The sequence below is a fragment of the Botrytis fragariae genome, assembly GCF_013461495.1.
Source record: "Botrytis fragariae strain BVB16 chromosome Unknown tig00000251, whole genome shotgun sequence".
Classification (NCBI taxonomy): domain Eukaryota; kingdom Fungi; phylum Ascomycota; class Leotiomycetes; order Helotiales; family Sclerotiniaceae; genus Botrytis; species Botrytis fragariae.
The window spans coordinates 136,573-149,474 of record NW_023501003.1 but is presented as its reverse complement, the minus strand read 5'-3'; the positions used below and the strand labels follow the sequence as shown (position 1 = coordinate 149,474).

Below are 12,902 nucleotides of genomic sequence, written 5' to 3'. Positions count from 1 at the left end.
ATCTGGCTATTTCGTGATAAGGATAGGTATTCATTACTCATGAATCATCTCTAGCGTTTGTTTTGTAACAATATAGAAAGCATTGACTCGGTAAATTCACAATTCGACATGCGGCTTTTAACTCTCCCCAAAGCGCCATCATTAGTTTGCATACGTCCAACTGATACCACAGAAAAGACTAAATGTTCAATGGAGCATCGTGAGGTGATAGGATGTTAGCTTTGGAATTAGGAGTCCAAATCACGATTCTCGAATGATGTATTCTTTTTCTGAGAATTGGATTTTTAGGTAAATCTTTCTTCGTAGATTGCCACCTCCTTATATGCGAGTGACGCTTAAAAATATTTAACTTTCGGCACTCCTTGAATTAGTTTCGTAGATTTAACCAGCTTAGCGACGGGTTCATAGCGTCATTGACGTAATCGGCTCTCTATGTATCAACCGCGAGATTATCAATGTGGACGATAGTCCTACTCAAATAATGTTCTTTTCATATTATTATCCTCATAAATTTACTGTTACAATGGAATTGAATATCTTAAAAGCAATAGCAGTAGAAAGGAGCCTGCGCAACTTGTTTGTCGGGGTCAAGTATCATGTCATTAGATCATCATTAATCATACATCAAATTCTGGTGAGGGATACATTATCTCCCTCTAAAATAATTATTTTCCACCTTTCCCTCTACCTCTGCCTCTGCCGCCGCCTCTGCCACGTCTTCCACCCCTCTTGTTGCCTCGCGAATTGCCCTCATCGAACCTTTCGTACAACTTTTCTTCCCCGAATGCACAATCTCCCATCCTTAGATAGCTAATTATTCCCTGATCATTGACTGCCAAGATAACATTCCTATATCCATGTCTGATCCTATGATACATTTTATTTGGGCCTTCCATGGTTTTTCCTGGTGGATCCCACGGTGAGCTTTCGAATAATGACACCACCTCCGGTAATGTAGGTACGAAAGTTTCTCTCGCGTCCACGATGGCTATGCGGAAATCTGGAAGGCCTGGGTTGGTTTTCGCAAATGTAGGAATACTACTAGGTTTCCAGATGTGGAAACAAACACGGAATGGGTGAGATGGAGGTTGTGACGATATGTCTGGTAGTGGAGAAGGTTTATAGCGGGGTATTATGGCCATTTGGCGATAGATAGAGTCGTAAGATCTATATAAGCCTGGTTTGACAAGTGGACCATATGGGGAATGTGTGATGTCTTTGGCGAAAAGGTCATAAAGCCAAGTGAACATGCCCTTTGACTCTCCAGGTATGGGTCCTTGCTCAAAGGGTTTGGTGAGAACGTTTGGGTCCCAATCTGGACCTCTCATGACGACATATCCATTTCTTTTCAGATTGGCATAGACATTGTATCTTTCCAAACTGATTTTTCCTCTCTCGCCATCCAGACCAATAAGCATAGCATACGCAGCTTGTAAACTCATTGGTGCGCCGTCATCTTCATTTTCCGATTGTCCTGTCTTCTCACTTTCTCCGTCTTCAACTCCATTGTAAGAAGATTTGTTCGGCCACCACAAATCCAAATTTCCCCGCTCAACCAAATACAATGCTTCCTCAGGTAATAACCACAAACTGCTCTTATGTTTCCCTTCGTTTGCCCTGCCAATTGTTCTGAAATGTGGCCCTCTAGGTCCTTCCACTACCACAACATGATCTGGCCCTAAGCCTTTCCTCCATTCCTCTCCCACCAGTTCATCTCTCTCCAGTTCCTTTCCTACTCCCTCCCCGTAGTAAAAAGCCCTTACGTGCGCTTTTGGGAGATGAAATCTTGTATAATCCAATGCATCATGCATTGCTTGCCTCGATGCAGCTAATACACCATCTTGTTGTTGTGTACCGTGAGGTTCGAAATCTTTCTCTCCACGTTTAGGAAGTGAGCCTGTCTTTGAGCTTAGGGATGCGAGAAGTCGGAAATCTTGGGTCTCGTCACCTTCTTCGTTATCATCATTTGGTTGATTATGAAGGGAATTGATGGGCGCGTCTTCGTCCATATCTGCCATTTCGTCGAGTGAGGATTGTTCTTGTTATGGTTTACTCTTGCAGTGGTTCGCTGTTTGAGGAGCTGGTGGGATGGTATAGTTGTGGGTAAATTTTATTTTCAGCCTTGCAGAAAGGCTTAATCAATTCCGTCAAAATTCCGATCGGTGGTCCATGCACAAAATCTGGTGACCAACAGGATCCATAAAATATTGAAAATTACGTTAAAAATTTATTTGATGAGATTTCACGCTGCTTACAGCTGATTCGTGTATGTGTCATGAGGATAATAGAGTTGATTGCACTATCGTCACCATCAAATAACAAAGGAGGTTTGGCCGAGTGGTTAAGGCGTTGTGTTTAGGTGCTTCGAAAGAAGATCAAAACCTCATTCCCGCAATTCGAAAGAGCGAGGGTTCGAATCCCTCAGCCTTCATTACATTTTTGCTTTTGTTATACTTTTAGAATCATTCAATTCCATTGAGAATTGGTTCAGAAACGATCAGTTGAAAATTTTGATAATCCAATTTGGTGGGGTTGGGGAACAAACAGAGAAGCGAGCTGAAAGGGGGCTCGTGCTTTTGCTGCTTTTAGCGTTTCAGAAATCAGAAGGAAACGAGACCCCCTCTAAAAAATGATGAAAGGCTGAGGGATTCTCCCCTTCGATCTTTTAAATTGCGGGAATGAGGTTTTGATCTTCTTTCGAAGCACCTAAACACAACGCCCAAATTTTTCTTAAGGGCTGCGCTCTTAAGAAAAATTAATATCTTACTCAATCCAAGCTTAAAATGCATCCAGTCCATTCACACGTGTATGTCATCTCAGTGCGTGTCAGTAATTTTTATTCAGGAAGCAATTGTCATTTGTTTGTTTAGTCAATTCATACGTTGTAGATTTATTACTTTTCAATAAGGTTCCGGCCCGATCATTAGTGTGTGAACAAGAGTATTCACTTCAAAGGAATGACTTCAATACAATGGCTACTGTATCAAAGGGATTAAGCGAATGCGAAAGAGACTAGCTCTTTCAGTAGTGCCTATATAAGGCCTACTACTTTCCTACATAGCTAGCTCTTTAGATAGAATACAATTAGACATACAGGACCTACAATACGTGGGTGCTACGTCTTCCGTATCCTTCTCGAACCAACAATTAGATCTAACTGTATTATTAGTATTTAAAGAAAGGCATTAACGTGATTCATCACCAAATGGATCACTCAGTTTACATACAAAATTCGTTTGTGTATAACTGTGCATTTTTTTTATTTATTAATATAATTTAATTTTTTTCTCTAAAAATTATAATTATCTATATAAATAATATAAATTTCTAATCAATCATTAGAAATTAGATTTTATATAATAGTTATTATAAAAATAGTGTTTTTATAACAAAAACCATAACAATTTCAATTGTTTTTAGAATATAATCAAAATATTTATAATTTTTGATTATATAAATTTTTCTTATTTTTAAATATTATTTCTTTTTCAAAAAATATTGATTAATTATTGAAATATGAATATTAAGAAAAGGTTAATTTTGATGCGATTTTGAAGTGATTCATTTAGTGATATGATCTACTTGGTAATGAATCGCGTTATTCATTCAGTGTTTATTATATATGTATATACTCCGTGGATGAGTGATGTCTTTCTTAACAATCCAAGTATAGACTCATTATCATCTCGAAGGAATGAAATATCATTTACGGTGATATTCAAGTATCATTTCCTCGACTATCTCTCAATACGAACCTTGATATATAATATGAATTGAAATGTTACTAGCAATTAGAATAATCATGTCAATTAGAATACTCATAGTAACTAGATTAATCATATTAACTGGAACAATCATAGCAATTCAGATATTCATGTTGATTGAACTAATGATATCACTTGGAACAATTATATTGTTTGGGACATTTGTATTAACTGAGATAATGTCATGAATTGAGACAATCACAGAGTTACAAAAGGAGAATAAAAGAGAGAAAATCGTAGAGAGTTTCCTTTCATATCTATATTCTTACTCCCACTCTTAGATATAAGAGCTTTAACACAACGCGTACAAAGCGCGTTCTCAATAGCCTCTATTGATCTCATAATAACTCGTATGTAGTCAGAGTCAGCGTTTCCGATAACAGTCTACAAACTGCAATTCATTTTCAGACACTCTATCTACTCATAGGATTATAAAGATACAATTATCGATTTCAAGAGTCCATTATTCTAAATTCATTCGATTACTGAAACTATTACAATCTTCAAGCCAATTCGAATGTATAAACAGAGTTGAATATTTCAAGATTCTTATTTGTTGGACTACAATTCGGACCATTAGATATTTTGTCTAGGGTTATCTGTTTTTGAAGCGAGTTGGGAATGACGAAAGAGAGTTTTGTTTCGGTTAGATTCAGGCTAGGGGATCAGATTCGTAGATGTAGATTTAGATCAGTTTAGAATCAAGCTCAAGTCTACGACTTAAGAAAAACAAAACTATGTTTGAATGAAGACGAATAATGTATCTAATTGATATGAAATGAATATTGAAATGGTTCAAAGCGTGTTGAAGTCAATTTAATGAAGAAGACATTTTCATCAAGGTGTTCACTATCTTCCATTCCATTTATTTCTCAGCCCTAATTATCATTCCTATCAAAGTATATACTCAACGATAGACTGATATTCTTATTCTCTATCAAGAACATCTATATAAATCACTTCCGCTTTTCTAACTCTCTCGCTTTCACCCTCCAACCTCAATTCATCATACCACCCTATCATCACAACCACCAAGTAACAACAAAACATAGAGCCCTCTATTCAAGTTTCCAAACATCTGTGCATCACTTGCCTATAAACAAAGCATATTACTCTCCACCACACCAAAGTATCTCCTAAGACGAAAACATAAGAGAAACCGCCCCCTCACTTATTTACTTGAAAACCACTCTTTGCTTCCAAATTCAAGTTAGTGTGTACCTACTGAAGACTACTTACTATTATAATTCAAATCATACTAGCTGATTAGTGTATAGGTATTTCAATTTCACACAAGCGAATCTCTATCTCTCTTTCTCTCCGACTATCAACTATATGATTTATACGTATTCCTAAAAGTAGGTTTTCGATATAGGTATAGAGGGGTTTTTTAGAATTCTATAGACTGGGGATTCTTGTCTTAAATTTGGATGATGGTAGAGTAATGAAGGTCAGTGTAGTGATTGATTTGAATACATGATTTGGATTGAGTTTAGGGGTTTATCTGAATATATCTGCAATATACGTAAAATTAAGAGGAATGTTCATCTTACTTACAATGTTTGAGCTAATGAAAAGCCAGTTGAATGAAACGAAAAATGAGAGGATACGTATTGGTGATGGATCTAAGCTTAATATACATATAATAAGAAACTGAAAAACAGTAGGTATTTGAAGAATGCACTACAAAGAGCAAGAAATTTCCAATTTTTGTTATAGTACATCTCCAAATCATTCCACACCCCTCTGTACTTTCAAGTTATGCAAACAACAAGCATAAACAAACCATCCCTAAGAAATTTCCCCTCCACCATCACTCCACTCATACTCTACCAAACTTTCATCTCCCTTTAAAAAGATACCTCCCAACCACCCCGCCACCCCCGTCCAAGACACAAAACCCAGAGCTCCATACAAAATCGCAATTCCCCACTCCGTCTGAGGATTCAATATCCCGGGAGCCCCTGGAGGAAGTTTCTGTACCCCTTCCACAAATGGTCTCATCTTCTCTTCATATTTTCTCAATCCTTCTTCCCAATCTCCCTTGCAAGCTCCTAGTTCTCCCGCAAGATAATACGCACCTAGAATAGCCGAACTGGTGCCCATTCCTGAAATAGGAGAGGGACAATATCCCGCATCTCCCACTAGGGCAACTTTCCCTTTGTAAAACTGAGGAGGATTCACTTGCGCGATTTCTTGCATATAGTAATCCGGTGCTTTATCCATTCCATCCAAAACTCTCTCAATCTCCCATCCCATATCAGACATTTCTTCTCTCCACGCACGTTTTTGTTCTTCGGGTGTCATTTCCAGATATTTGACTAACTTGCATGTTTTGTTGGGATCCGTAATACTGAGATATACCCGTGTGGTACTACTCTCATGTATATTATCCGGCCGCATTAATATCAAACGTCCACGAGAAGAATTATACCACTTACCCCATGCATCATCATGGGGTTGTTTGGGGATGGTGAAATATGTTGTATATTGATACAATGATTTCAAACCATCGTTTGGAAGGGGGATAGCAAGACGTCTAGTCTTCGAACGCATTCCATCTGCTCCCACAACCAAATCGAAAATTCTCTGTTCACCTTTGGCAAAAGTAACAAGGACTCCCTCTTCTATCTCTTCAAGTTTCGTAACATGATCGTCCCAAATATACTCACACGTTTCCTTTGTACTATTATAGAAAATCTCGGCCAAATCTCCCCGAAGGATCTCGATATCACTCGTAAAGGAATTTCCATTTTCCTCTACGGGAAAAGTTGCTTTGGGAGTACCGTTTTTGTCAACAAATTGAAGGCCAATTTCATGGGTCACTTTGGAGCGAATAGTGGATTCGAGACCCATACGTGATATGACTGTACGAGCGGGGCCCCGAATATCAATTCCTTGGCCGGCGGAACGAAGAGAAGGAGATCGTTCGATAATGGTGGTGGTTATGGAGGCGCGGTTGAGCCAGTAAGCGAGAACTGGACCGGCGATGCTGGCGCCCGAAATAAGGATGTGGGGTTTTCGGGTCGAGGTGGTGGGTTTGGTGGACATTTTCGGAGGAGAGGGTGGAGAAGGGGTTGTTGATAAGTGGGTAGTGCGGGACTGGGTCTGGGCCTGAGGAATCTGAGTTGAGTATACACTGATTGCACTGTAGAATGATATACTAATAAGTACGTAGTCGTTGCGTGCTATTCAAAGTTTATAACTGATGTATGATCGCCCCCCTAGGCACTCGAATATGCGATGAATTGCAGAATCTCGACGACGTTGTATCGAGATATGAAATATAAGCCGTGTTACACCTATATAAATAGTGATGTCATAGATAGACCCATTCCAAAATCCGATAAATCAATTCGAAAGACGAAATTCAAGAATCTGAGAAGTTGAAAATGATATGTGAAGTGGAAGTAAATAAAAAACTCCAAAGCATGATATTGTATGATATATACAACAATCGTACGGTACAAGACAAGTCCTCGACGGGATTTTGTAATCCCCGCATTGGCAAAAACCAGCAGCCGAATTAACATCTGAATGTCCGCGATCGATTGACACTAAAGCGCTTTTTATCCCTGAAATACACGAGATTTGTGATGCTAAAGTGATCGATACACCAGGCACTTTTCACTGGGTAAAAGATTTTGGATATGATATAACCGGAAAACTTTACGAATTGTCAAACTCTTGTGATTTCGAGGCTCATTTATATATACTAGGTAGGCTATCAGAAGATTCTGGGGAATGGAGTTCCTTATACTTGATGTACACGGAGTAGGCGACTTTGATTTCTTTCGCGAGCGGGGGCTAGGTAGGTTCGGGGTAAGAATGAAACTTAACGAGGGAGGCGAGACGCATTACGAAGCCAGAGAGGAGAGTATCTATCAAGCTCAGAATACACAGCACGAACATTATAATCTCACATCACATTAAGAGGCAACCCGACGCCCAATCTTGCAAATATTATATTATACTGCACATGTCCCAGATACCCTATCTCATTGTGAAAGCAAATATTCCGATATATTACAATCCTTCCGCTCAAAATCCAATAATGAAAATATACCATACCGCTGCACTATCCGACAGAGGACGATTGTCAATCTTTCAATAAATGAGCGTGTGCAGCCATACCAGTACCCCCTGACACCTGTTGACCTGAGATAGATGCAAGCATGAAGGAAATGAACTCCACTACGACGCCAACGCAATGAAAATAATACCCATAAGCTCTCCTACTCGTGATCGTACATCGTTAATTTACTTCTCAATTTCCTGCCTTAGGCAAGATACCTCCTATGCCTGCGATCAAGTAGCACTAAACCTCTTGGTTTTGACGTCTCCACTGGGTCGCTTCTTCAATGCAATAAATGTCTTAACCCTTCTCAATCTCGTCATCAAGTCCTTATCCTTTGCATCCCTAATACTCTTCGCATCCTCTTCATCTGCGAAATCAGGTGCTAAATCATTACCATTTTCATCGATACTCTCGGTCGTTGCAGGTGCAATATAACTTTTCCTTGAGCCCTTTTCATTCTTTTCTCTACCAACTCTCAATCCATGCTCACTCTTCAACACTCGTAGCACAACTTCCCATCCCGCAAGCGCTCTTAGTTTCTGATTCTGCGTAGCGGCAAGTCCATTTTGTGATACTGGATTGCGCCAAGGACAATATTCGCGATGTTGGGCGATAGGATCGAGACCAGGAACAATAGCTGGCTCGGTTTCCACACCTGTAGCAGAAATAGATCTACTTTTGAACATCCAGAGACCAAGAATTCGATAACATGTTTGGCATGAGACAGATTCGAGTTGTTGGCCAAGACGATCATGCTTGTGACCTTGCCAACCACAAAGAGACATCATTAAAGCCACTTTATTGATATTGTCCGGAGAGTTGATTTGCCCTGATCCAGGAGATGATTGGAGAAATTCTTGGGGAAGATAGCTTGTAACGCGATCAATATCGAGGCCTTCAGGAGGTGACATATTAGAGAGGTATGGTAGGTGATCGATTCTTTGTTGGAGTTCATCGTAACGTTCGCGAAGGGTTTGTATGGTAACTGCAGGTTTATTGAGGGGTAGCTTGAATATAACATCTGGGGCAGAATTAGTACTGAGCACGTGGAAAGAAACCTTTTAACGTACCATCGCATCCTCTCTGTCTCCATGGACAACTCTCATCATGAGACGCGACAATAAGTTCAACATATTTATCGACCAACGCATTTTCTACTGAGTTAGTTAGCGCTAAATCACTGAGAATCTGCGATGGAAAGAAATCCCCTACCAATGTTTTCCGCGATATAAACTTCCTTCTCTTTCCCATCCTCTTCTTTCTTATTTAATTTAACCAAAATCTCCACATTGCAGAAACAACATCGAACTCTCTCCTTCTTCTGACAAACCCACCCTCTCTTCGCCCATTCCACTTCATTAACCTTTGCTGGTTTTGGCGTCCAGTCCGTTAGATTCGAGAAAGATTTCAATCTTTTGAGAAATTCCCCGCGATCATATGGGGTCCATTTTGGAGGTTCTGCCGGCGACACGGGAGTGGCAGAGAGTTTATGAACGGGTGCCAATCTTTGACGGGCGCTATCAAATTCGGATGGGGCCGCAGATGATGCGCGAGTTAAAGAAGATAGTCGAGTCGCGTTTGAAGATGAATACGAAATTCGTGGCTTCTTCATGTTGGAATCTGTATCATTTTGAGGTTTTTCGGGAGTCTTGTTTACTTCGTGTGCTGATAAGGAGGAATCCGACTTTTTGCTTCCCAAGCCATTCAGGAGGGCGTTGAATTTTCTTTTGGTTGTATTCATTTTCGCGGCTGAGATAGTGACACTGAGTGACACTCTCTTGGTGCCGTAATTTCAGAATGGTGTTGATGAGGAATGTGATGAATGATAATAAATTGAAGGTTCCCTGGTTCCCTGGGTTCCTTTTATTTATTTACGTTACGGCGGTTATTTGGTTGCTGTTCAGTACAAAAAGTAATAAATGACTAGATGAGCTGTGAAGCAAACCCCCCTGCAATCAATAATGAATCAAGTTTATGCTTTACCTACCACTCCTACCTGGGTGCGATGGAAAGACCCAAGGCCCGTGCCGCCCGCAGTAGCTTCAGACTTCCTGCTTGATTACTTGCCTCGAGCTTGCGTATACCGAGTCTCGAATGAGTGTCCCTGGTAGTTGGAAAACCCCACCAAGAAAATTGGGACGACAACAAAGAGATTGAAATACCCCTCGATTCCGCTCCAGATTCCCTTTCACATATCTACAATCAATAAGTTCATGTCCAAGACTTCAATCAAAAATAATCCCTCTTCCAATCACCTTTCACCAAAAAGGATTCTATTCACATCTTTTCTGATTGTCATACTGGCTTTCATTACAAATAAATTTTGGCCCCGGGTTACTCTCATATCTCATCACTTCTCTCCTACACATATCAAACCACTCTCTACAGCTCCGACTTCCAAAATGTCTAACTACAGCAAAGAATTAGAAGTGGCTCAATTGGCCGTTCAAAGAGCAGCTATCTTGACCAAGAAGGTTTTTCATGAAAAATCCAAAGGAACATTATCCAAAGACGACAAATCACCTGTCACAATTGGAGATTTTGGAGCTCAAGCTTTAATCATCCAAGCTATCAAGAAGAACTTCCCCAATGATGAGGTTGTGGGAGAAGAGGAAGCTAGTGATTTGAGAGAAAACTCGAAATTGAGAGATCAGATTTGGGAATTGGTCGAAGCTTCTAAACTTTCGGACCCTGAGGCTGAGAAGGTTTTAGGTGGTCCAGTGGAAAGTGTGGATGCTATGTTGGATGCTATCGATGCTGGAAACAGTGCCGGTGGAGCTAAAGGAAGAATTTGGGCTTTGGATCCTATTGATGGAACAAAGGGATTTTTGAGAGGTGGCCAATATGCCGTTTGTTTAGCATTGATGGTTGATGGAGATGTCAAGGTCGGTGTTCTTGGATGTCCTAACCTTCCAGTTGATGACTCCGCTCCATTATCAGCTGATGCTGGTAAGGACGCATCAGATGATGAAGGAAAGGGTGTTTTATTCTCAGCCGTATTGGGACAAGGTGCTACTAGTCGACCATTGGGTACTGGAGCATTAGCAAAAGGCCAATCTATTCAGATGAAGCCAGTTACGGACTTGACTCAAGCTACCTTCTGTGAGAGTGTTGAAGCCGGTCACTCTTCTCATGGCGATCAACATGCTATTGCTACCAAATTGGGTGTCACCAAAGCTAGTGTTCGTATGGATTCCCAAGCCAAATATGGTTCAATTGCTAGAGGTGCTGGAGATATCTACCTCAGACTTCCTGTTAGCGCGACTTACCAAGAAAAGATCTGGGATCATGCTGCTGGAGACCTTATCGTGAGAGAGGCAGGTGGACAAGTTACTGATTCCGTTGGACGTAGATTGGATTTCAGTAAAGGAAGAACTTTGGCCGAAAACAAGGGTGTTGTTGCAGCTCCAGCGGCCATTCACGGGCATGTTCTAGAAGTAGTCAAGGAAGTTTTGGGGGCCAAGAAATAAATTGTACATATATTTTTATATTCCTCATGAATGACAGCGATGATACTTTCTACACGCTTGTACATCATTGTCACAGATACATCTATGAGATCCAGAAGTGACATTATCTCCTTACTAATGGTCTTGATATTCAACCCCTACTTGATCTTCTTATTCTTCAACTTAATCTCTTCCCCATTAACAAAGATTCCCTTTCCTTTATATGGTTCTGGAACTCTCCACTTTCTAATTTGCGCCGCAAAGAGCAATACAACTTCCTTCTCAGGTCCTTCTAGCAATATACGTGTAGGTTGTGGTGTACTCGCTTTCACGAATCTTGGAACGGGTAATTCAATGGGATGAGAATATCCTACTTTCAAAACGACAAATTGTTGGCCTTCAAATTCGGGAGTTTTGGTGGTAACATTGGAGGCAGGTTCGACTGTAGCACGATATCCAACACCGACAAGGCGGAGAATAGCATTGTGACCTTCAGAGACACCGAGTATATGATTTTGGAGGTAGGCGCGAGTGGTTCCTACGGGGACTTGTTAGCAAACTGCGAGACAAAACATAGATTGGACACAGAGGGAAAATGCTTACCCCACATCGCTCTTTGGTTTTTCACTTCTCTATCCTCCACTCTGACAGTTGCTTTCCGTGTATTCTCATCATGTTCGATTCTAATAAATGGCTCGATTGACATGGACATTTTCCCTAATGGCCCCTCAATTTTGATTACTGGCCTTCCAGCGACCGCAGAGCCTCTCGCCGGCGGAGGTGGTGGTATAACCTTAAATGTTACTTCTGGAGGAATAGACAATACTGCGCTTCCAATGTGAGAGTTTCGACATGTTGATGCGGAAAAGGATCGTGAGGCGATTGGGAATGCGGGGAGGAGGAATGAAGGGATTGATACGGAGGGAGTGGATGTGAGGACCTGGCTTATGCCTTTAGATCGAGCGGTGGACAACATGGTGGGTGGATTGCTGCTGTTTTGTTGCTAGGGTCGCCGTCGATAGAATTTGAGGTCGGATTAAATGTGGTTAGCGGATATTTAATACCACACGTGATCTCGTGGACTTGAGTTATGTTCTCAAGTCTGGAACACCAGATGAAAACGCGTAAATATTGGGGTGATGAAAGATGGTCAATATCCTCAAATTCGATTGAATAGAATGGATGGGTCTTTCTCCAAAGTTATAACTCTTAACACGCGTACCCAAAGATTCCTTGATATTCAAAGGTGAAAAGTATTGAGGTAATCGATCGAACGTCCTCAAATGCATCACAATTACATGTCACTTTAGAAAGGAAGAAAAATCCCCTCCTCAATTCACCCTCTTTTTAATTTGTATAATTCACTTCCTTCAGATCTTTCCATGTCCTGTTTCTGCCTCGACCAAGAAGATAGCGTCTTCTAATTCAGTTTTCTCGATCTCCTCTGTCCTCACCCTTTCTCTTCAACTCTTCTATCTTCAAATCTTTAATAATAACAAGCCTTTCCACGCCAGTGACTTTCTTCCTCCTCGAAGACTTCAACCCATTCTATCTCCATTATCTATTTCTTATTGAATTATCTCCAGCTTCCTTATTTTACGACGTGCAAAC

The 12,902-nt window shown here is 40.6% G+C and overlaps 5 protein-coding genes across 5 annotated transcripts; 1 reads left to right on the top strand and 4 right to left on the bottom strand.

Moving 5' to 3' along the window:
* Positions 1-665: 665 nt before the first annotated feature.
* Bfra_011626 (putative trna splicing endonuclease subunit protein) lies at positions 666-2,018 on the bottom strand (the record flags this gene model as incomplete). Its single annotated transcript, XM_037341953.1, has 1 exon — positions 666-2,018. One exon carries the CDS (start codon positions 2,016-2,018, stop codon positions 666-668), a length of 1,353 nt encoding a protein of 450 aa, XP_037188033.1.
* A 3,537-nt stretch (positions 2,019-5,555) lies between these two features.
* Positions 5,556-6,815, bottom strand: Bfra_011625 (putative oxidoreductase protein; the record flags this gene model as incomplete). The annotated part of the gene is made up of 1 exon (XM_037341952.1): positions 5,556-6,815. The coding sequence occupies one exon, from the start codon at positions 6,813-6,815 to the stop codon at positions 5,556-5,558; it is 1,260 nt and encodes a 419-aa protein (XP_037188032.1).
* A 1,257-nt stretch (positions 6,816-8,072) lies between these two features.
* On the bottom strand, positions 8,073-9,583 carry Bfra_011624 (putative c3hc zinc finger domain-containing protein; the record flags this gene model as incomplete). Its single annotated transcript, XM_037341951.1, has 3 exons — positions 8,073-8,863; positions 8,913-8,996; positions 9,055-9,583. 3 exons carry the CDS (start codon positions 9,581-9,583, stop codon positions 8,073-8,075), a joined length of 1,404 nt encoding a protein of 467 aa, XP_037188031.1.
* A 661-nt stretch (positions 9,584-10,244) lies between these two features.
* On the top strand, positions 10,245-11,312 carry Bfra_011623 (putative 3 -bisphosphate nucleotidase protein; the record flags this gene model as incomplete). The annotated part of the gene is made up of 1 exon (XM_037341950.1): positions 10,245-11,312. The coding sequence occupies one exon, from the start codon at positions 10,245-10,247 to the stop codon at positions 11,310-11,312; it is 1,068 nt and encodes a 355-aa protein (XP_037188030.1).
* Positions 11,313-11,449: 137 nt separating this feature from the next.
* On the bottom strand, positions 11,450-12,267 carry Bfra_011622 (putative mitochondrial 54s ribosomal protein 16 protein; the record flags this gene model as incomplete). The annotated part of the gene is made up of 2 exons (XM_037341949.1): positions 11,450-11,829; positions 11,895-12,267. The coding sequence occupies 2 exons, from the start codon at positions 12,265-12,267 to the stop codon at positions 11,450-11,452; spliced, it is 753 nt and encodes a 250-aa protein (XP_037188029.1).
* Between the last annotated feature and the right edge of the window lie 635 nt (positions 12,268-12,902).